Consider the following 25594-nt stretch of genomic DNA (forward strand, 5'->3'; position numbering starts at 1 on the left):
GAGTGACACCATCCATTTTTCATACAACTAAAATGTATCCAACTTTTTTTTCCTTTTTTATAAGATTTGGGAACATAAAAACTGTTCAAAGCAAACTGAGAAGCTCTAAGAAAACAAGAAAGAGAAAACAAGAGAGTCCTCTGTTTGCAATGATACAGTTTTTAGGCACTGAATGCCATAATCTCTATGAGAAAGTTTCTGTTGAAATTAAAAAAAGTTATTTTCAGTATGTTTAATGAATACTAGCAACCTAGTACACCCAAAAAGCATTTAAACCCCAAATCTACGGCTTTTAGAAAAGTACTTCTGTGCTTTCTCAGCTCCATACCATCAGAATAAACAACTGCCAATAAGGAACAAAATAATTTTCAACAACTCTGTTGAAAATTTGGGCTTTCTGTAGCTTTTATACATCTTTCCACGATTTCTCTATTTAATTTGGTTTAGAAAGTTCAAAAGGGAAAAAAAATTCATGAGAACATAATGATTTAGAATTAAATATTTATGACTTATTTATACCCTTCACAAGCACTTTCCTAGGCATTATTTTCTCTCTTTAACTAGACACCATTTTATCAATTTTTTTCTTTTAATGAGCTTTTATCAAAAAAAGAAGCTCTAAGTTTTACTGGTAGTAAGAGAATCATTGAACAGAATGATTTTATTAGTGACTTCCCATTTTCTCCTATGAATCGTAACGAATTTGAGTCATTAACAGAGGTCATCCGTCCAAAAGTCTGCAATCTGGAATCCCTGCTGATTCCATCAAAAAGAAGCCATAAAATTAAATTGTATGTCTGTGCAGGTCTGAATAAAACCAAAAGCATTTCTGGTAAATGTATGATCCTTGCAAAACCGTCAACAGGGTATGGGGCTTTCACTACATTGTGAAGTCAGAACAGTAACAATTAAAATAGTGAAGCATTGGCTCAATGCCTTGATTAATTATGATATACTTTCAGATATAAGACCTTTTTCTAAAACAACCTTTAAGTGCTATTAATTTTTAAAGTAAACAGAATTTTACAGGAAAAAGTATTAACAACAATATATGGCATTAATGGTATTTTAGTTACTTGCTTGTCAATACTATCTTCAGGATGACAATTACGGAATGACATTAATACACTTCTTAAAGTATTTGATTACACTTGGGCCTGTCCTCAGGAGTTCTGTTGAATATCATTATAGGTTTTCTACACAGAAATTTACAGCTGTGTTCACATGGAAACTGTTGAGCTTCTGCTAAAGAGAACAGCAAACACTCTAAGAAAAATTGATGTGTTCATTTTCTCAATTTAATTAGGAATTTAATTATATCTTCAACTACTTATTACAGCTTGTAGTAGAATTACTCTACTATTTGAAGAACTAATTTTTAACCTCTGCAAGACAAAAATGATACTTCCACAAAATATTCAAACTAACTTTTCATCTGAAAAGTCTGAAGAATCAAATTGAGATGAAATTGATGACTCCAGAGATAGACTGCATGGTGAAACAAAGGAAATACCACTGATTACATATCCATATTCGATTTCTGACACAACTATCTATTTTCATGTGATATAATCGTTTTAATCAGGTTCTTGCTAAAGATTAGAAATTAAAAAAAGATTAGACTGATACTTATCAAATGTGAGATTTCTGGTGGTAGAGCATCTTTAGAAAGTATTATCATTAAAAAATAATGTTAATGTAGAAAATATATGGAACTGATATGAAATATATGAAAGACTGGGAGAAAAATGTCAAACCTCTGGTCTAGATCTCAGGATATTCCAAATGACATCCTGTAACAGAGAAGACATTCTGATCCTGGCTCTCTAGATCAAAAGGAAACTTCATTCTACTTGAAATCTAGTCTTAGTGGTGGTTTATTTGAAAACATGTTCGGTATTCCTTCCTCAGTGAATGGTGCAGATTAACAAACTGCTTAAATAAAGATGTTTTCCGACAGTAGTAGGAAAACCTATGACAGCACATGAGAGAAAACAGAATTATCAGTAGCCATTATTCAACATTAATGACAAATAGTAAAGAATTCTGAAAAAAAAAGCTTTCCTTAAGATATTATTATATTGTAATTTATAATCTAGATATAAAAATTATAACTCACCAGATACTACGCAATTTTATCTTTGACCTTTATAAGGTAAAGACTGCCAAAAGCCCATTAGCTGATAATACCACAAAAACAAGGTATCTTCTCACATTTTTTTAATCAGAGCAGAATAGCAAACCAGTAATATGATATTGAAAAGGAAAAACCTGTTTTAGGATAATCTGAGTCTAGCAGAAATAAAATACACAGAACTATAAAATAGCCCAGGTTGAAAGAGACCTCAAAATACAGCTGGTGACAGCTTTCTTGGGAAAGAGAGCCCAGGATGAGAAATAAAATATGAATGCTGATGCACAAACAACACTCACATTCTATCCAGTCCTAGCCACATCCTTTCAAGAAAGGTTAATTCATATTGATACAAGTTGAGGAAAAGTCTTTAAAATGATCAAGGGAATAAATAATCATTTAAATGGTAAAAGAATAGATGTTTTTGTTGTAAAAAAATATGTGGATGAATTTCTAAAAAATACTGTTCTCCATTAACATAAGTACTAGTGCAGAAAAGTATTGGATTGGACTCAATAATTACAGACATTATTCTAGTGTTGAAACCCATGCTCCTGATGCCACATCCCCGAAAATTAAGTTTTTGATGCTGCTCCTCAGATTTTTCCTCATCTGTCAGTCACAATGATGTCAGAGGAATGAGGGCTTGTTGATACACTATAATAACATGTACCATCCCTGGGTACTATTTCCTGTTTAAAACTGAGACAGCTGAGTAAGTTGCACATCCCACATTTCTCATCAGTCTACGAAGTTATTTGAAAACCACCATGTAAATAAACACACTGCAATACGCTATTAAGCAAATTAAAGCTTCATTAATTTTTTATGGTTTTGAGGATTTAGTTGACTAATATTTCAAACAGACTTGGCTAGATCTAGTCTTTCCTCAGAGCTAACACTAAGTTCATCCTATTCTTATTTAGGTTAACAGAAGAATGTTAAGGTAAGTACTACTGAAACCCGTTTTGGAAACAATTCCCTCTTTTTCTTTGTTTCTCATATCTTTTATCACTGTTTTACAATATGCAAGGCTTTGGTTCTTTCTCAACCTTTCATTACTCTAAAGTGATATCAAACCACAATCAAGTCTGACATCAATATCTACGCTAAACCAACTGATCAACATTTTGGATTTTGTCAAAAAAGGGCAAGTTGAACCATAGGTGTAAACATCAGTAACAATTATTGGAAATATTTTCATACTAAAGTTCAAATGAAAAACTGCAGCTATCATTCACTAATTTTCAGTGAGTCACTCATAGTAACTGATACTCACTTCTTATGAGAATTAGACCCAAAATCTGGATTATGAATCTTTTTCTGGCAGTACCATTCTGAAAAATGTACTAATGCAATAGTTTTTTATTTACCATGTAAATAATGAAAACATATATGCTAAGATAAGAAGTCAATAAAAAGCATATTAGAAAGGAAAATCTGCATACCAGAGCTGCCATGGCCCAGCCAGTTTTGTTATAGATGAACTCTAGATTATTTCTTCGCAGGTATAATAAACCACCAACGAGAGATACCAGAAGAGCCAGTGCAATTGTACCAGAATAGTTAGGAGGCCTGAACACCCTAATCTGGAAGGAAAAATGCAGAAGATTGTAATAAATGTTTACATACAGATCATCTTCCACGTAAAAATAATGGACCACATGAAATCTGGTTTCAGAGTCAGCAAGACTAGTCCCTAAATATACTTTAATAGGAAAAAATAGTACTTTCTTTAATAAGCACATACTATGAAAAAAGTTCATGTTTAATTTTGAACTGTGCAACTCTGCAACATTATTTCTTCAACAGATTTGCAGATTGTGTCTGAACTAAAAGCAGCTACCATCAAATCTAAGTATTTTGTACACAGTTTTGTAAAGCACATTTATTAACCACTAATAATTACTACTTGTTTTTATCCAGAATTAGACTACATAAAATTTAACAAAGCAAGACTTCTGCAGACTGCAGAAGTTCTCACAAGTACCAAAAATGTTTTTTTTTTTAATGTGTGGTAGAACCGTCACTTGACAATGAAAGTTATTAAGGAAAGACAGAATTTGTCATCAACCTGTCTCAAACCACAAAGATACATTTGCCTTCAACTTTTAAAATTGTTGAAAGACTTACATGAACATCTGTTCTGTCAGCTATCCATTTAGCTAGCTGCTCAGCTGCAAATCCAATTCTCTGCAGGTCAAATGTGTCAGCTCTCTTGGGTTTACCCTTCGGAGGAAAATGCATGAAAGTCGGAGCAGAGTTCATATTCAGCTAAAAAACCAAGAAAAACAGTAGGAAAAAAAATTATTAACTCTATTCTCAAAATATAACACCACTAGACCCTCAATAACACAAATCTAATTAGCATAAAAATATCACTTGCCTCCATACATTACAGTTTTTCAAACATCCTCATATAACAGCCCTCAAAAAAGAGTAAAAGAGTGCTCAGAATATTCCTTCTAGTAGATTCTTCAGGATGTTTAATTATTTTCAATGTTGCAACCACAAGCTTTCCTATATAAGAGTATCTTATATTTTAAAGTTTACACACTCTAAGACCTTTCCTGTAATTGGTAAAACAGAGACCCTCATCCAACCAATCTATTAAAATATATCAAGATATAATTCTAAGGGAGAAAAAGGTGATGCAGTATGGAGCTCTTTAAATAAAGAAGTATTCTTGTTTAGTTCCTGAATAATGAATTTCACACCACATTAGCAAAACTTTATATTGAATTAAGTACAGAATTGAATTTATCAATAGAAATTACCAACTATTAAAATATTTTCCATTTACTGAAATGATTTGGAAATAAAAAATAAAAAGGCTAAGATACATGTTGTGAAATAGTTAAATCAAATATTTTATAAGATACAGAAACATTCAGACATTGTATAGAGTTTGGAGGCAGCTGATCTGGAACTTTATAATTTCTCTATAAACATGGCAAAATCTGCAAAAATCAAAACCCAATACATTTTGGGTTTTTTTGCATCAGTATTACATGACTTTGCACACCTAAATGTAAAGTCAGAACTGCATTTCCCTCAAACGCACCTTAATATAGTCATTAGTATAATTTATTCTTAACACTCTGTCTCTTAAAAAAAAACCTTCTTACATATTTATGCTTAATTTTTTCTAAATGCACACATGACTTTAAATGCATATCATTTGAAATAAACTGAATTTGTGCCCTGTTACACAAGGAATAAGTTGAACTGGACTCTTCCAACATGTGTTGATTGGTTTAAGTCAAGATTTAACAAAATATTTTGTATTATTACAACCATGCAGGTTACAACAAACTTCTATAGTCTATATAGCCTATAAGTTATAAAGCTTTTATTGTTTATAGAAAAAAATCTTTAATTTTTAAAGTATAATCTTAAGTCAATAACCATTTCTTACACAATGCATGCTAATATTTCAACTGGAAGTAAAAATGTTTATTAAATACACTATTTAAACTTTTTTAAGTAAGTATTTTAAAAAGACATATTAATCTTTCTCCCCAAACATTTTAAATCACACACTTCACCAAAAGGTGTTTAAAACATATGGGTAACTTCAAAGTTTTTCAATCCTCCTAATCTGCATTTTTAGCTTCAATCAATGGATAAATATCAAAGATAAGCATGTCAGTATTTAATATTCATTCTCAAGGGATGCCTTCTTCCTTGACTTCTCAATTTCAGAGCAGATCTTAAACTGTTCTCCAACTTTCACTCTTCATAGCCAACTAATCAAATATAAAACAGTCTCTTCTCTTTTCCCTGAAGAACTTCCAGACTAAATATTACTCAAGCTAAAGAATATTGTATTACATAAAAGCAATTAAAAAGCTCTTTTACTAAATAGCTCTTTTTTCCCTAAGGAGAAAATAAAGGAAATCTTTAAATGAAAATGTTACTTACAATGTGTTTAATTCTAAAAACTGGGCCATAAAATTGCTTAGGAAAAAAGTTGCACATATATATATATACATATATATATACATACATATATATATATAATGCAATCTATAAACAAAGACTATAAACTGCACTTGGAAAATACTAGAAGTGGCTATTAGTAGAGTCTGTCTTCACTGATGTCACAGCAACTGCTGTGTTTTTAACCAGGAGGAAATTGTATACAAAACAGGGGTACATATCTACATTCAGAAAATAATTTATCTTGTATTATTTGACAAATTGACATGTAGTTCTAAAAATAAACAACGCTTTAAAGTATTCAACATTTACCTGCTGAAAAACATCTGCCCCTTCATCATAATCCACTATTGTGAAAAACAGTTTGTTTGAAAAAGCAGATGAATAGCGCCATGAATTAGCCAGCACTTGATATTCCTCATTAGCTTGCCTGTAAAGAAAAGAAACAAATGTATATCCATATGCCATCCACACTTGCAAAAAACATCCTATAATCAGCTGCAATGGTTAGATGAATTACATTTGCAGTATCATTCTCAATATCCATACTATTAATTAAAAAGTTTCAGTTTGTTATGCAACTTTTTGCTTCAAACTGGTCATCTCCAAAATTAGAAATGTGTTAAACTATACAAGAGAAATACCAAGATGATATTAAGAAAAAGTAATGTTTTCCATATTTAAAAGTCTCAGTAAACAGGACTGGTCTGAGTGGCAAGTATCAAATAAATCTGCTCACAGATCCGTGCAAGGATATGCTTATGTGGCCCTTGAGTGTGCTATCAGGATATACTTGCCAGAAACAGCTACGTATAAGGAATTCTGTAACTAGGGGACAAATAGCACACAACTATGAAATGTATGCCCCTAAAACAGCAGTCATAGAAGGAGAGCCAAGGAAACAGCTAAATAATAAGGGGAAATGACCCTAACTGAATAAAAAGTAGCCTTGTAAGCAGTATAATAAACTCCAGATTATTTCTCTAAAGTAGTTTTAAATGTGGTCATTTTTGTACAATACATAATCTTTTCTATCAGCACTAGAAGGTGTTTTTCTACTAAATATCCTCCAAATAAAGTAACAGAAAACCGAAACCAAAAAGCAACCAACCAAAAAACCCACCAAAAAACTCAGAGACAATGCAAAGCAAAACAACTTTTCCCTGACTTCACTAAGAGGAAGGGAAAGACGAAGAGAACTCCAGAAGAATAACACTAGAGACATCCTCTACACATACAGTGCCATAAAACCACAGGTTATTCCACAGAACAAACCTATACCAACAAAAATTCACGGGAAAAAAAAAAACAAAATGAAGGAATGCTTGCAGTACTTTCTGATCTAGACACACTCCTTTGTTAATTTCCATATTACTGTTTATTCACACCCACTGTAGAGTCCAAACCAGGGTTTTACCACTTGACAACTCATCTTTGCATATGGTAAGATACAGAAGTAGTATAAATAAATGTGTTCTGCAGCTTTTCTCAAAACAGTGTTTCCAGAAAAACAGTTCTGTGTTTCATGGTGCAGAAGACTATTTAAAAGTTGTAAATGCAAAAATCTGTTTGCTGCAAGAGAAACTCTGCCCTAAACATATATAAGAAGAAAAGAAGGGGAAGAGTATTACACGATCACAAATATTATAAGACCTTCCCCATTTCTCCGTAAATGAGATCAACCTTAGACATGAAATATATTACATACAAACTCTGGCACAGTTGTGTAGTATTAAGAAATCTATTACACATGAGAAAAAGTATGATAAAACACCAAGAGTTAAAATGAAAATTGATGATCTCTTACTTCCACAAAGAATTAAGTAACATGAAGCACAATAAGACTCAACTTTCACCCTTATTATCTGACTCGGTAAAATTTGCTACTAAACACCCTAACTCAGTGGGCAATTTGCAATTAAAAAAAAGAAAATAACCAATTTAGGCATTAGATTAACTACTTCTAGAATCAGATATTATCACTAAACAGATATAACATATTCATTGTCATCCTGAAGAGGGCAGTCAGACAACATCAAAGGAATGCTGTAAAACCTTAAGCAGTATCTGTAGTGCACTAAGCAGTATCTGTAGTGCACTCTTCTGTTAAACCTGCTACATTTAAGCTGAACCATTTTTATTATAAGAACAAGATGAAAATCAGTTCATCATGATGGCACCATTCTTCTTTATCTACCTTTCAGTTGTGATGAAATAGTATTTCTGGGAAATTCAGATACTCCACTTATGGCCTCACTATTTGAGAGGACTCTTGTTTCCATTGATCTCCATGTATTTTGCATCTTTAAACTATTTTGAATTAATGGGTAACATTTAAAGTATTATTTTGCAAAAGGCTGCATTTTTTTAACAGACTCAAAGCACAATTTCATTCTCACACTGAAAATAGCAAACCATTCTATGATGGATCCTCAAAGAAGCTCTTGAAGGGTGTGGATGAGAGTGAACCAAGGAGCAGCATGAATACAGAGTTAAAGGATTACCACACATAGAGAACTGATTATCATCCTACACACCACTATATCATTTCCAATTGCTAAATTTCTGATAGAATAACATTAGTAACTTTTTGTAGCACTAGTTCATTCCTTTTCAGACACAGTAACAGTAAAAAACATAAGCATTTGACTGAAAAAATTCAGTCTTCAGTTATCAATTATCAACTTGACAATATCAGCTGTCAAGTTTTTATCTACCCATCTCTATAATTAGTTCATACCTGTTCTATCAGCTTCTTCCTAGGAAGTAATGTTATTTATGCAAAATTACTAGAATAATTATGTGAAAATCTATAAAGGCATAAAAGCAAAGAACTACACTTGGTCTGAACTCAACAAAATATAATGTTAGCACTGCTCGTTTGCTTGACATGATTTTTTGATAGATGGAGAAGATTTGAATGTTATTGCTGCTACAGTCACCTCTTTAGAATTTCATCATAATAGCAACACAGCAGCTAGCAACAACAGTAATATTGACCAGCTGCCAGAAAATAGTGGCCAGATCAAAAAGGAATGCTACTATTAGATTTACTCAGAAAATTCAATATACTGGAAAGTAAGCTGCTAAGCAAATGCTCTACAGAAATTCTTCCATTACACAAGAGTTGCTCATGAAATATTGAAAGTTGTATTTAAAAAGATTAATTATGTGTGTGCCTATAGCAGTTAATCAGATTTGTATAACTTCAGCTATATTTAATGAGATTAATTTTATTCTATTGGTCTGATATTATAGTAAGGAAAACACAAACTGAATATTAGGAAAAGAATAAAAGAGTGTGGAATTATTTGAGAAAGAAAGCAATAAAGCATTATTTTCTGGTACACTGCATACAATACTGACAAATGTACAGCTGTCACAGAATGTACTACCAGGTTCCTTACTCATTCTTATCCAACTGCTTAAAGTAAACTGTGATCAGTGCTGCAATTTACTTCCAGTACAATTTTAGCATTTATTTGGAATGGTGTTCCCCAAAACTAAAGGAATAAGAGTAGTAAATGCATATTTTGACATCTCAGTGTCAAGAAGACAATAAATTCAGAATGCTTACTTGATTTTGTTAAGGATGACTTATAAAGCCTTGATGAAAAGCACTGAAAAATCTACAAATATGTGCAGAAAATTCACTAAACACAACAGAGAGTATAAACACTCATTGAAAACCACACAGGTTTTGCAATCTAGGTATCTATAAAAGGGGAAAGCAAGCTAAAATCCATGCTATTCTATTTTCACCATCCCATGAAATTTTCAATATTCTGTGGATGAAAAGAAGCTATGAGATCCTCTTCTGCAGAAGTTGTAAAGTAAAAGAATAAAAAATTGTGATCTCAGGAAGAATAAGGAGTGCCTTATGATCCAAGTGTAAAATTACTGCCATGTTAAGCAGGACTCATCAATACTTCTATCATGGTTCTGAAGCACACAGGAAAAGCAATTGCAGAATTTTCAACAGCTCGTTCCAAATTTCCTATTCCTTCATTGAACAAAAGTTCAAATGGTAATTCCCTCTCACTACATTTAAGAGACCTGTCAACGATTTTCACACTATCTGCTCTTTATCAGCCAGCAAAAAATTGAAAGGCATTGGATCCGGTTTCTTCTTTCTGATGATGCTCCTTGACTGTCAAAATTCTTTTTGCTGTTGACCTAGTCTTGCACCAGCTACTTGAAAACATCTCTCTTCTGAGATTTTTTTTGAAGTAGGGAAACCAACAAAATTTCTCCTTTTTCAGAATTAAAAAACCTCCTCTTGGAGATCTCATTGATAGGATTAATAAAACTATGTGGAATCTCTTCTCCTGTATTTTGCCATTTCCTTACATGCACAGAGTCAACAGAAGACGCATTCACAGCCCTTTACAAAACAACATACGACAACATTCAGCTCAAAACTTAAAAATACATAAACTGCATGTTGAATTATAAATTACCATATATATAATCCTGCAAGAAGGAAGAGCTTCAGAAAGAGTTAACTTTGAGCTCATTCTGAGGCATGCTTTCTGCAGTAACTACAAGCTTGTTCCAAAAGCTGTTATTAATAATTTCTAACAGGGTTCAGTCTTGTCACTCAAATTAAACCAAAGCAGTCTTTTGAAAACATGTGCCAACCCTGAAAAATGGACCCATCTCCCCGATGGCTTACATATATCTTTTCTATGTATCTCACATATACATTTATATTCACACATGTATTTATACCCACAAACAACTTCAGCTAATCAAAATAAAACTTCTGATGCTTTTCAAAACACAATAGTCTCGTCAACACAGGGTTGAAGAAAACTACTACCCAAACTCCTCTGCATTACCAGCCACTTCTATCTTTTTTGTTTGTAGATCCTCTTTGCACAGCCTTTGCAAAACTTCATTTTCCAATAATTCTCCAATTTTCCAATAAATTTCTCATTTTCCAATAATCTGAAAGCAGGAGGTTTTTTTTTATTTCCACTGTAAAATGCTAATAATCAACACAGTTTTCAGCTTGCAGCAAGTTTTTCTTCAGAAGTTATCTGCAATTTTTATAGTCTTTCTCTGTTGCATTTCCCCATTTTTCTCCTGATCATTTATGATGGTAATTTTAGGCATCAAGCTTGATTTGCAACGATTCAAACAGGCTGGGTTACCTCTTTAAAAACAACATTTGGGGATTCACAGGCATAAACAAGCATAGTAGAAAGTATGCAAAACAAAATTTTGTTTGTTTCAAGTAGCTGTAAATTCACAGAAAGATGTATATGTCTAATTGACATGTTTTGACTATTACCTTACAACAAACTAGTGGCACAGGTTGAAGTACAGAGCCTGCCCACCCACTGAAACTCACCAACTTTAGCCTCTGACAGTGCTCTCACCTTTTCAAGGAACACTCAGAAAAAAAATCAACACAAAATATGCATCTTTTTGTTGATGGACTTCAGCTGTTGGGGAAAAGCTCAAGTGACCAGTCTCATTCCTCTAATCCAGATATCCTTTTCTAAATGAAAATACCCCAGCAATGAATTTTCAAAATCAATCAGACAAATTTTAGTAATAAACGAAACATCTCTTGTATGCACCTGTATTGAAAGCAGAGATGGTTGCTTTTGCCAGTCAGGTAAGAGAAGAGCTTAGGAAAAATACTAAAAGATTTCATAAAATGTGTTTATGGAGCGGTCAGATGGTACAACAACAAACAAAAAAGAAGGAGTTAAATATAAGAATGAAAGATGCAAAGGAGCAGTCAGCATCAGCAGGCTTGAGCTAAAGCCCTTTTACAGCTGAAAATCAAAACACTAATAATCAAGTGAGGCAGGGGGGTCACTGAATTCTCTCTGGTGAAAAGGTGCTGATCACTTTAGAAAAATGTAGTGATAATAAAATGATGGAGCAGACTGTGAGATGCAAGAAGATGAAAGACACAGAAGCTGGCAGCAAATTTTCACCCAGAAATGCATTTAAGTTGGTCCAGTAGTTACCATTTGCCTGCATGCAATTAGAAGTACAAGTTGAGAAAAAGTCCCTTCATCTCTGTGATGATATTCCTGTTGGAGTGAATGTGGTTTTTTCTCCTTCTTACATACATAAGTAATTTTTTTCAGAAGTGTGACTGATGTGGGTAACAGAGATAAACTATCTAGTTGAGTGAAGACCTAAGGACAAAGGCAAAAAGGAAGATAGTCTTACATCCTGAGAAGTCAATTTTTAGAGTGAGATTATTTCTGATTGCTCATCCAAACTGATTCATCATCACAGGGCATCAAAGGGCCTTTTAGTATCTGCTTCCAGTGTGCTGTTGAAGAATATACACACCAAGAATAGCAGTAACACGTAAATCAATTAAAATTAACTAAGTTTAATTTCCTGGAACCAGAATGGTTTCATCAAACAAATTTCCAAACATGCGTGGAAAAAATCCCATCCTCAGCCATTAGAAACACATTCCACCCCCATTCGAGAGCACATTGAATATCTAATCAGTTATTCTTACTTCATTTCCCAATACCAGCTATGTCATATTGAACTTACATTACTGGGACAACAGGAAAACTGACATTTATGCTACTACTAATACAGTTGTGATAGCATCAGATGACTTTCAAAACTCTTTTAGAACAGAAAATTGGAACTTGTTTGTCCATAAAGCTAGATTAAAGATTTTACTCCAAATTCTGCTTTAGAATAAAGACAAAATTTCTTTGAAAAAAATCTAGAAGCATGACTAGAGGCTCTACTAATACATATAAATAGCTGCTGGTTTTCAGAAGCCTTCATGTTAGGACTCGATTGATTCAGACAGGATTGACTGAAATAATATTTCTTACATACAAAAGCTTTATCTAAATAGCTAGAGTCCCAAAGACTTCTTTGTATGCACCATTTTAACACTAAGTTGATATGACTTCCATACACTTTCACAAATCATGTGATTTGTGTGACTGATGTTGTAACACCCTCCTTGCCGCACAGAGAAAATCCTCAGACTGTCTGAGACTAATTTGGTCAGCTTTCCACATATATCATAGAAAGATAAAATACAGAAGTGTCAAATCTAGACACCAGAGGGAAAAGACAAAACTTTTTGGTTTTTTTTTTCAATAGTCTTGTGGTACATAAACCAACCACACTCAATTTTTAGAGGGGAAAAATGTTCTCATTCTTGTGACAAAGTTACTCAAAGTCAAAAATTTTATACTAGATGCTTTTTCGTATTTGAAATTACTTTTTTTTTCTCTGTGCAATTATTCCAAAAATATTTTGACAAGTAGCAGTTAACTGAAATCTTGGACAAGAGCATCTTCACAGAACATTACAGATTAAGTTAAAAAATCTATTTTTCCTTTAGGCAAAGTGGCTAGTGAATAGCTAGCAATCAAGTAATGCATGCGTTTTAGTTCTAGATATCCTTTCAGTGCTCCTGCCCATTAATTAGCCATTGATTTGAAAATCAATTGTCGATTTTCCTGATAATGGTTTTATGTGCAGTATGATCAACGTCATTAAATTTCTTTTATTTCACATGAACAAGTGGATTGTAACTTCACATTTATTTGAACAAACCCAACTAAAAGTAGTATGCTGCTTTTTCCTTCATTTTATGTCTAAAGATTTTCAGTTGTTTCTGTACAAAATATCTAGTCTAGTCTTCCCCAAGACAAAGTTTATAAGTTCTTTTTCAGTACAGTAAACAATATACAGTTGCAAGCAAAATTAACTTCCTTAATAACAGCAATGTTTATGTTGTTAAACATGCCCTATAAAAGACCCGTACATAGAACAGAGAAAGAATTTGCCATGGCCATTATAATGACAAATACAATGACCCTTATAAAGCTGAACTTGGTGCATCTCCTGTAGCTTTACCCACTAGGTGAATAAGGAATGATATAAAACAATATGGAGAACTTTCAACTCCTGTATCATCTCCTGAACCTGAACTCTGGAAGCATAAGAAGAAACAACAGCAAAGAAAGTGCTGAACTAAAAATTAATACCACTTAAGAATGCTGGACAACTTCTGTACCTAATCCTTCCGCTTCACAGTTCATATAAAGAGGGTGAAGTGGAAAAACAATTTATATACTCTCCCACAGAGCTGACCAACTGTCTTCAACAACAGAAAATTAATATATAAAAACCAAAAACCATATACAACTACAAATACCCAAGTTAAAGTTTCAGTTGTAAATGTCACATTCCAACGCATCAGAAACCTAACACGCTGCTACATTTACCAACTCTGTATGTAGTTTAAATACACATATTTAAAAACAAGAGTATTACCTTATATACAGCCTACATTTTTCTTTGTCCTACAAAATATTTTGCTGCCTATTTAAACGGCGTTTAGACCTCCCTGCTCAATAATCCCATTTATTGCTAAACACAGTAATTTCTAATGCATATTTTGGCTGAAGAAGGTTTTATTAGCATAGTTTCTGATTTAGTGAGGTAATTAAGTGCATGACTACCTTTCAGTGCCTTGGCCCTATTTCCCTATCATTAGTCATTTTTGGATTAACATTGCACTAGGAACTTGCACAGAGAGATCCTGAGCTTAGAAGACTACCAGAGGTACTCATAATACATATTCAGAATGGAACTACCAGAACACGTAAGATTACTGTGACAGACAGTATTCTACAATAACTGTGACCTCATGGAAAATGTGCTTGCATATAAGAACTGTCCAAAGCTGTGAAATCAGAGGGTAAGTCATATCTGCATGAGCACCTTGGGCATCTTTTAACTGCAGAAATCAGTGAAGTGTCATATTATTAAATGGTAATGAATCACTTTTGTCACAAAATGTCTTTGGAAATATCATGGTTAACCAATAATAAAATAAAGCCAATTTCTTAAAGAGAATGTCTTCCTCAGTTGGGTACATTTTATTTAACTGTAATTTAACAAAAAAAAAAACCTGGAAGAACTCTAAAAAGTGACATATAGATAAAATGCAGTTGAAAAGATGCTGTAACAAGCACACAAGCCTGTTGACCAGTGAGCATATATGCCATGCAAAGAACAACCCTACTCGGCATATTGCACATTGATTCCAACATTCACTTGAAAACTGAGGTAAGGAAGATGAGAAAGGTCACCAAGGTAAAAATTACCTGCAAACAGAGCACTGCCGCTGTGGCTGGAGAGCAGTGAACATCACTATCACAGAGTAGTTACGAGGTGGAGCCTTCACAAATCTTCGGAATTTATCTCCGTTCATGCGGATGACTGAACGCCTTGAGCTCCACTCCATCAGCTGTTCCACTTTCTCAGCCAAAAGATTCTGCAATTGAGGACAAGCATAAGGAATGTTAAAGCTTAAAATTTAAGAGCTATTTACTTATATTCTGCTTTTGCACCCTCCAAACTCCTCTGGACTCAAGATAGAAGTTATACATAGCTGTATGTAGCAGAGTCTAGTTTATAGCACAATTTAGTCTTTCATGTAGTCAACAAGATTTTAAGTACTTAAAAGAATAACTCAATGTGGTCTTAAACAGATAGAATTCATAAAATAAAATCAAACAGGCTGCTGCCAAAGGCAAAGGAATAGAGCAAGGATCACTGCCTAAATAGAAGTTACCAGTACAGCAATCATTTAACTTCCATTTAAAAAACTGAAGTTTTAGAAAATGCAGCCTTATATTGTATTTATTCTATTTAGTAAAAAAACACAGCAGGATATTGTCAGTCACTTGAGTACAAAGATGAAAGAAAAATGTACTTACAAACAGAGATAAATAGTTACTGTGTTTAGAATTTCTTACAATTGTATCATACTGAATTTAAATTCATGCAATTTTATATTTTTCTTACAGACAGGACTGCACTGTCATAAACTCATCTAGGTACATTCCATTATGAGATCAACATTTTAAACTGATCTCAAAACTGAAAAGCACAAAGTATTTTGACTGAACTACCACTGTATAAGAAAAATCTGTTTGTGTATTGTCTTTTGCTTCAAAGCATTCCATCACATGAATGACTTAAAAGCAAGCTGAGACATACTAAAAGACAGCCCTCTTTATCTAACTATTCCTATGAAAATCTATTCAGGGTTTTTGGGTTGATTTTTGTTGTTGTTGTTTTGTTGGTTTTTTATTGTTTTGTTTTCGGGGTTTTTTTTTAATAAAGTAAGCCTGATTCCACACACGCTCAGCAGAAAGTGTTTAGCTTCCTAATTACCTAGGTTCAGGAAGCTTGTACTGACCATGCTCTAGGTGGACTGCTGCATACAGCATAACAGGATTAATGCATCTATCTTGGTTTAAGTCTTCAGCTCCCTGCTCACTGGGCCTGTGGAAGCTGCCTATATCAAATAAAAACTAAAAAAAAAAGAGTGGAGAAAACTGGAACATTACAACTCAGAAGCTGAGTGCTGTGAGAAAGTGACAAGGACAGAGAAGAGGGTAGACAGGAAAAGAAAGTGAGGAAGGCACACCAAACAAAGAGGAAACTAACTTCAGAAAACTTAAAGATGTGAGACCTCTTAAAACACACATAAATTAGTGAAAGGGTTTACAAATTGATCAGGCTCCACTGTGGAGGGGTAGAACAAGCTAGCTTAAAAAACATATTGGAATAGGGACACTCTCAGAAAAGGGAGCATGATGACAGCTAAGGCAAGGATAAAAGCCAAACACTGTGCAAGAACAACTGAGCAAGGAGACAAGGTGGTTTTCTGAGAGTTTTTTTAAAAATTGAATGAAGTAGAAAAATTAGGTCATCTAATAACATTTTGACAAACCAGTAATGCTATGAATGAGAGTAGAGATAGATATATGAGGGTAAGGAAGTTATGAACTGCAAGGATAAAGAAAAATTATATTTTGCCTGTCAGAACTCCCTCCTTCAAAATTATCAATGTCCCTTAGGGGCTGGTCCACTTAGGCACAGGTCATCAGAAGGCTGGAGTCCAAAAGAAGCTTTAATGAATGTGGATCATGAACAGTTCTGAAATACCTACATTTACCTGACCCTATAAAAAAAAATCCTTTAGGTTTTTGTTCCTGTTCTCAGGAATTTAGTTGGTATTTGTAATCATGAATGTGAAGGAGAGATTAGAACTGTTTATCATGAGAATATCAGTGATTCAATTAAAACTATCATTTTTCTTCTTCTAAAAGACATATGTTTCTGGAGGTTTTGCTTCAAGAAGATATTATGTAAGTTCTTTTATTTAAAAAGAATCATAAAGCAAATTACATAAAAATAAAGCCTACACGTTTGTAAGACTTCCTCCAATTAGCAGTGCCAGGATTAAATCTTTGCTCATTTCAAAAGATTCACTTGTTTTGTATCAGGCACTCCAGCCAGAAATGTACAATATAATCCAAGGAGCTAAAAAGGATGAAAAGTAGTATATCCAAAAGCTTTAATAATTTAAGCCAAAAGATAAACCAAAGAGAACTAAGAAAAAGATGTAACTTTTATATTAACATAGGAATGATGCACAATATCCTACTCAGTACAAAAAAACAAATACTTTTCAGAATAGGCCTTACTAAAAAAAAGAAACTGATAAAAGAGCTAAGGGCATGGAAGCAAAAGCATGATCTTGACAGGAAAAAAAAAACAGGAGAGGGAAAAAGTCCAGTTCTATTAGTGCTACATAATTTTCTTCTATAAAATATAATTATATGGAAGAATCTTACTTGGAGAAGTCCCAATTCTAATTTTATTTGGAAGCTACTTGCCAATAAAAAAATAGTCTTGATTCCTTTAGATGCAGCCATGTGTAATGTCACCTTTACATAGCTCTTGTGCAATATTCACTACAATGTTCTCAACCACTTTTATCACTTGTTTGGTTTTTCCTATATGCACAAGTAAAAAGCTAGTAACTGAACTAACTGTATATGTGCACTACACTAGTAAAATCAAGGTAATATTTCAGGAGTGTAGTCATTAAGTACAATGTATGTACTTGCTTCACTGCATTCTGAAGAAATCTATTCTTTTCAAATAGAAAGTTATTAAATAGACTGCAGACAGTAGCTTGCATCATAAAACATTCTGCTACAGGCAACACTTCTCTTAGGTAACTTCAGTATCCTACCAATTTTTTTGTACACTTTATTTCAGAAGATTTCTTTTGCAGAGTAATTGATAGAAGAGACCTTGGGACTGACAGCTCTAGAATTCACAGTGCAGTTTTTCTGACTTAAGTCAGAAAGTCTTTAGAAAGTAAGTCTTCAGAAAAAGATGAAGGTCTGATGTCAGTTTTGCCATTTACAAAATATTTTCCCAAGTTATGTTCCCGAGTAATTTAGCAACCTTTCCCTCATTTCATTTACTAATGAAATCTAAGAAATAAATCTGAAAAATAGAAGTTTGTAATTTAGCCATGCATTTGACTTCTTAAGGAAGTATGGCACATTTTAAAATTCCAACTGTCTAATTCAGCTTTTGATCAAAAAGGCACCCACTTAACAGACACTAGATGCAGAAAATTGGTCAGTGTGTTAACAGGCAGGGGGGAAGGGAAAGTGTGTTTTAAGTACACTGAAGCAAGTAGACCAGTCTTAAGAATTTCATAATTCAGAATCTAATTTGGATATTTTTGTAAGAAAATTATTTTTTTTAAAGATAGAAATGTAGGAAACAGAAAAACATACTGTTGAATCAAAGCATGAGCTCTACCTCAGTCAAAAATTTTCTCCTGTGCAAAGCAAGGTGTTGAAAAGTGAAAAAAAATTGACAGAAAAACATGTAGAACCAAAAGGCAAAATTTTTTATTTCACCCTTGTAAAAATAATCTACTAATACCCTAGAAAGCACTGTTAGAAAAGAAAGCAGCCTATCCCAAATTGTTCTTGCTTTGAAAGTACTGAAACTGAACATGTTTTCTTTCACCCTTTACTGTCCAACTATGCAATCTATACATACAATTTTCACCAAAGTAAATTCCTGTTAGGATTCTAGACACACAAATTTTATTAACTTGCTTCTTTCTACCCCCTGGGAAAGTCTTCTGCCAGAGAAAATCTAGAAGTAGGAGAGAATGGCTAAATCTAACAAAACACACCTTGTGATGACAGAGACACTACAACTGTTACTCAAATCCAGAAAACAAGGGACACTACATCATTTTCACACCAGATTTCTAATTTTCCACTCCTTTCCACAGTCTGTACAACTAAAGACCCTACATATTAAAACCATTTAAACCTATTTGTTTACAGAATTCCTCTGAGCCCTTACCAGATGTATACTGATAACTGAAAGGGTTTTAGTTGAAACACTAGGGGGGGGAAAAAAAACCCAACAAACAAACAACAACAAAAAAAATTAATCCAAAGGCTAAGTATGAGAAAGGAAATTCTTCCTGTATAAAGAAATCTCTGGATTTGATGTTGCAAATAACTACAAAAGTTATCAGTTTGTTATCAACAGATAACAGTGTGTAAAAACACAGAACATTAAATCAATGGATGAAGAATTAGCCATGTATCATAATCTTCATGTGGAAACAAAATGAATGTTATTTTTTATCTGTTTGCTAAGCAAACAGAACTATAACATTACTTGCTGCTCCTACACTATTTTGTAACAAGTGAAAATACATGGCCCATCAACATTTTTACCAAACTAAATAACCCTTAAGAATCTAACTGAGAAATTTCAAAATCTCAAAATTTTCTTACACAAGTAAAGCTGTTAATTTTTTAGAAAATGGGATTACTTCATAAGATGATCACCTACGAAAATTGTCTTTGCTCCTGAAATAGTGACAGTCACAGTCATTCACATATTTTCCTCAATCCTGTTAAGCAGATGAGCACTCCCCACTGAAATAAAAGCTGCTTGGGAAAACAATTCTAAAAAATTCTTCTTTTATCCCTAAGGCTAGTAAAATATTTTTTCATTTGTAGTTGTCCCTATTACTGAGTCATGAAGAAAGCAAAAGAAAAAAGGTAAATTTAATTTATTATAGATCTTGGCTTCCAGTGATGTGATGAAACAACCAAGCCACCTGTCAAAAAGCAAGGTGTGACAAGTTATGAAACTAAAGATGCTGTTAGGCCAAACTTCTAGCATCTGCACCAATTCCCTATTAGGGACTCTTTCCCAGTGATGCCCTGTATCTCCTCTCTGCTTCTTAACTCAATGGAGCTTGACATCTACAAGCCTTCCCTTTCATACTCTGACTAGCAGATTAGCTACTGAAAACACAGCTTTATTTATTCACTCTCCCAAGACACACTGCCTACAAGACAAAGCATAAACAACAAGAATCATCTTATATACACACGTGTTGCCTCACTTGACTGTTAATCTTTCTTTGCCAGATTTTCTAAATTTCTTTTGGCCCAAATAAGACTGTTGTGGGCAGGGGTACCAAATAAAAAAAACCCCACATGTATTTTCCTAAGTGCTGCTTGCTCCGTCTGTCCAGTAGATGTCCCTGATATTTTCAAGATTTCTTCTTCAGATTTCCTTCCATTTACTTTGCCTTCCATTAGAACAACCTGACACAGATAATTAAAAGCAGTGGCTATTGGAAAAAAGCAAAGAACTAAGTCCCAATGATATTACTCAATGATTCAGTGTTCAAACTAGATTCCTTCCATTTGAAACACACCAACTCTAACACATTACATCTTTCAGGTTTCAGAAGAGGCTTCAGATCTTTCTGATGCAATAGAGTCCCAAATACTTGTCAATATGTGAACCTGTAAGACTAAAATCTCAGCTCTAGAAAGATTGGGTCAAAAGCAGCAACATGAGATATCTACCTACACTAGGAAAAGTGTAAATTAGCCAGGGACTTAATCTACTAATAAGGCTGAAGCATTAGTTATTCCCCTTTCCTGATAGAAAATTAAAACTCACTCCAGTACCTTGAAGTTTAGTTTCTGTAGTGAAAGAAACAAAGTAAGGAGTTTCTAATTAATGATTTGATACTACATTTTCTACTGGAGATGAGTTAACTACATATTTTGTTAAGTATTTCTGAAATGATGTTGCAAATAAAAAGAAAATAAGATGGACTAACTTTCATCATTTTCTTTATGTGTATTTTACCAACTCTAGCTAGGTAAAACCTAGGTTGAAAAACCACCCTTGATGAAAATTCTCCTTTGTTCACTCAGGTGCATCAAATCCCCAAGAAATGTTAGCTCTGTACACAATTATTTCAGGAAAACACTCATTGTAAAAAAAAAAAAACAACCAAGCAAACCAAAAACAAACCACAAAACAAGGTTGTACTCATACCACATGTAAAATATCTCATAAATCTATCTAAAGCATGTAGCTTAAATTCCAAACGTGCTAAGAAAGGTGATTTCTTTGATCTGTCTACATCTTCACTCTTCTCTATAATATTTTCTAGGCTATTCTAAAACCTGGGGAAAAAAATTAAATATATGTGAAATATATTTCACTTTTGTCAAAATATATTTATCTTCAAGTTAAGGCAAGCAGCACCAGTAGCTTTATCAAAAATAGTCTGTATTTTGAACTTGTCTTTAAACAACAGGAATAAAAACCATGGGTCATGTCAAAGTTACAAACTGTAATTTCTTGATTCACTACCCTAGGCCTAACAGAGAACTCCAGGATTAAGTATCTGAATATTCCACTGAGCAACGCATTATTCTGCAGCTGTACACTCATAAACTAATTCTTCTATTGAGAATGACTATCAGTACAGCAAATGTTTTCTCTCATTCCTCCTCTGCAAGAAAAGAGGAGCATGAGTTAATGCAAATATTACTAACCACTAAGATATACAGAAATTTGTTTGGATACTCTTTTTTCCTTCTCAGATTATTTATTTATTTACAAAAATCCATTGCCCAAACATAATTGAGAAGCGATGTAAGCTGGCACAGTATGACTGACTTAATATTATGCTCCATTGACTCAAAGTCATTTAGCTGTGACTGAGGATTTGCTTTTTGGAATGAGACACTGATTTTCATCTTCATGTAAAATGCCTACATTTTGTGGCATTATATCTAAAAATGTCCTTTTAAGGCTGAGTAGATAAATGGACTACCAAAACTACTGTGTTTTTGCGGGGGGCTGGGTTTTTTTTTGGGGCTTTTTTTAGATTTTCTTTTAGCTGATAAGTTGTTCAATCAATAGTTTCAGAAAAATCTAATTGATTTCCTATTACATGAAGCTGTCATTTTCTGAACATTATAAAAGTATTAATATTAATTTCTTTACACAGTGTAAAATGCAACACTGAAAATAACTTGTATAATGGTTTACATCGGATGTATTTTGTCCAGTCAGTTTTACAAAGATCGTCAATTTCCACTGAGTACAATCAAAAATTGATACTTGATTCCAAAGTACAAGACATTCACCATTTTGTATTTAATACGTTTCAAAATTTTCACAATTTGTCATAAATTTTATAGTAATTTACATTCATTAAAAAATAAAGTTCATCTGCTTTAAATAAAGCCTATAAGATCAACAATATGAATTACAGAGTAAGACTCTAGTATTATAAACAATAGCATATCTTATTTCTGGAAAGATAATACCTACTGTATTGCATTAAATAAACACAAGTTAGATCATTAAAGTGTCATAGAAATAATGCTAGGTAGGATGCCTTATACAACTACAGGCTTTTCCCCTATTATTTTATTTTACTTCTTTTTTTCTTTATAAACATGGACACAATTAATTATACAATGAGAAATATCAAAAGGTTGAATTATGAATTAGAGAAAAGATTCTGTAACAAAAGCACCATCTACACCTCAAAGCACATTTTGCTTAGGTCGCCTTTATACTGGAAGGATATTAGTCTCAGGAGAGCACAATATAGGACATCCAGGATGATTCCAAGAGTTATACACAAAGGCTAAAAAAGCTCAATTTACTCTCAGTGGAAAACAATTCAGGGTGACCTAGCAAAAATATTGCAGAAGTTCTTGCTTAAAGATGGAAAGAAATCTTCAGCAAAATATTAAAATTATGCACAAAAAGTTAAAAATTAATTCCGCACATATATTCCAATTCATTAAGATCAAACTCTGAAATCTAAATTACTATTATTTTTTTTCAAGATTCAGAACCTTCAGATTCCTGGCAACTGGATTCAGCCATACCTTTCAGAATGCCAGGTTTATGATTTTTAAGTAGATACTTCAAGTTAACTCTGTGCACAATTATTATTTCACAAATCAAAACTCTTTCTAAATCCAGGAACCCATCTCAAAGATACAGATTATGAAGATGTTTAATACCAACTTATTTGGCCTTCCATTTTCAAATATTTCTGATTTTTAGGCAAAATTAAACTTAGCTAACCCAGCCTTTTAAACTAGTTGCTATTTATATTGCCATTCTGAGTTTCTGGACCCCAAGGGGTTCTTTCATTAAGTTCAGCTTTCTACAAGAGTCATCCCAGAGCATTCAGCAACCTGGTTCAATTTACAGTGGAAAATTATGAATTAGCTACTGAAAGCCACGCAGGAACTAATACATACTTTGTGTACCTCTCCCTTGCTACAAAGAATATTGAATTCTCAACACACTGTTAACATTGTGTTTATGTTTAAAAATCAGTAACTCTTCACTTCAGGGTTTGCTGAAATCAGCAGGCAGCCTTATTTAATTTAGACCATTTGAAGAAACTGTTCTCTACTAAAAGCAAAGGTCTGATGCTACAGGCAGACACAAGATATTTCTCCTCTTTCTTCATTCTAAAACTAGAGTCCACAGTGTCTTTGAAAACCTGAAAATGAGTTATTTCTTCTACTCTCAAGCAATGTATGCATAGCTGAACATTCTACATACAGTGCTATATAACCAGCTGTTCCCTCTCAATTTTATTGCAAAATATTTTTGCCAGCTGAATCTCTTTAACTATCAAAAAAGAAAGTGTTACAGAGTAAGCCAACCTGGGAATCCAGGATGAGGTTGCTCATATACTAGTTTTGTACATACCAGAGCTCTAGTACCCCATATACCCCAAATGAGGACATGCTGCCCTGGAAAAAATTCAAAGAGCTTAGGTAGTATGTTCCTTAGGGAAAACAAACAAACAAAACAAAAACAAATTAAAAACCAGGCAAAAACAAATAAAACCCCAAAACAAGTAACAAAATCAAAACAAAACAACCAGCCACTCCTAACCTCTGGGCAACTCCTGACAATGCTCAGTTATCTTCACAGAACAGATGTGTTCACTGATGTTCAGATGTTTCATTTTGTACCCACTGCCTCCAGTCCTGTCACTGGGCACCATTCTGGATGCCATCTTAACAGTTTACACTTCAGGTATTTTTTTACATTGATATAACTCCTCCTGGACCTTTGGTTTTCTAGGATAAACATTCCGAACTCTCTCAGCCCTTCCTCAGAACATTTTTAGTTTCAGAACATTAGGTGGAAAGCATGATATTTAAAAGATGTGCCTGAAAAGACATCACTTTACTGAATAGTTCCATCCTATTTTCAGTTTTTTCATGAATGTAAAGCGAGTTGTATTTTAGCATACTAGAGCAAGTAGCATCTAGCGAAAAGGTGACTTGGACAAACACCAACAAAATTCTTCCTTTCTTCAAAGTGTATTTGTTCCCTGTTTCACAATAAAATAATTCACAAACTGAATTGCTGTTGAAATACTGCCAATCATCTTTCCCTTTCTATCCCTTACTGCCCATTTCTCTACATATTTGTGGAATGACAAGATTTTATGTTGAAAGCTGATAAAGTAATGATAATAGTAACTTCACAAAGCAGTAATTCACCTCAGATATTTGAGGCTGATTTGGTAGCTTTGGTGGAATGCTACCAAAAAATCACAGTTTGAAAGGGGTAAAAAAGACAAAAGAGCAACAAAAGTTCAGAGTATTGCTGGATTTTCTCCCTGAAAAATCAGAAAATTAAATAGAAACTGGATCATTTTTTTTGTTTCCATCTCTTTAAACAGGCACACTAGAGAGACATTTTACAAAGCCATTGATAACTCAGTTCTCTTCTCTGTGGTATCACCACATAGAGACTAATCCCTCAAAGCCCTTCAGCACATTGAAGAATTACCCAGAAAACCAAACTATGGCTAATGCTAAAAAAAAAAGCTTTCTTCCTCTTCTTCAATTTTCTGTTATTCCAAACAATAAGTTAAAATATAGAGGCTGTATTTCCAATCCCTGAAAGTACAGAATAGATGACTAAACTGCTACAAGTAAAATAAGTTTTATTAAAAAAAAACTTATGAAAGGCTAGCTAGGGAAAGCATCAAGAATGTAAAGTGAATTAGATGATAAAGGAAGACTGAGAAGGGGCAATAGCACCTACTGTTAAAAGAAAGTAAGTCAAGGACAAATCTATTAAAAAAACATTAAAAATGTAAAATGTGGAGTAAACACAGATCAGAGAAGATTTGGTTCTATCACTGAAAACATACCAGAATGAACAGGCAAAAATTAAATTGTTCCAAGGCACATAAGCATTATTTGGTAATCAGAAATATAATGGCTTGAACAGGAAAACAATGAGACCTCAGTCAAGCATAATGAAATA

At 33.4% G+C, this 25594-nt stretch overlaps 1 protein-coding gene across 2 annotated transcripts in view; it reads right to left on the reverse strand.

The window, feature by feature from the left end:
- The window catches only part of TUSC3 (tumor suppressor candidate 3), an 87957-nt gene that overhangs the window by 54829 nt on the left and 7534 nt on the right, over window positions 1–25594 (reverse strand). For both annotated transcript variants that reach the window (XM_015625489.2, XM_015625491.3), the window contains exons 2-5: window positions 15205–15374; window positions 6389–6506; window positions 4268–4408; window positions 3583–3723 (exon numbers count right to left, since the gene is read on the reverse strand). In XM_015625489.2, the coding sequence (XP_015480975.1) occupies window positions 3583–3723; window positions 4268–4408; window positions 6389–6506; window positions 15205–15374 (570 nt within the window). The remainder of the gene's footprint in view (window positions 1–3582; window positions 3724–4267; window positions 4409–6388; window positions 6507–15204; window positions 15375–25594) is intronic.

Source organism: Parus major, chromosome 4 (assembly GCF_001522545.3).
Source record: "Parus major isolate Abel chromosome 4, Parus_major1.1, whole genome shotgun sequence".
Lineage (NCBI taxonomy): Eukaryota > Metazoa > Chordata > Aves > Passeriformes > Paridae > Parus > Parus major.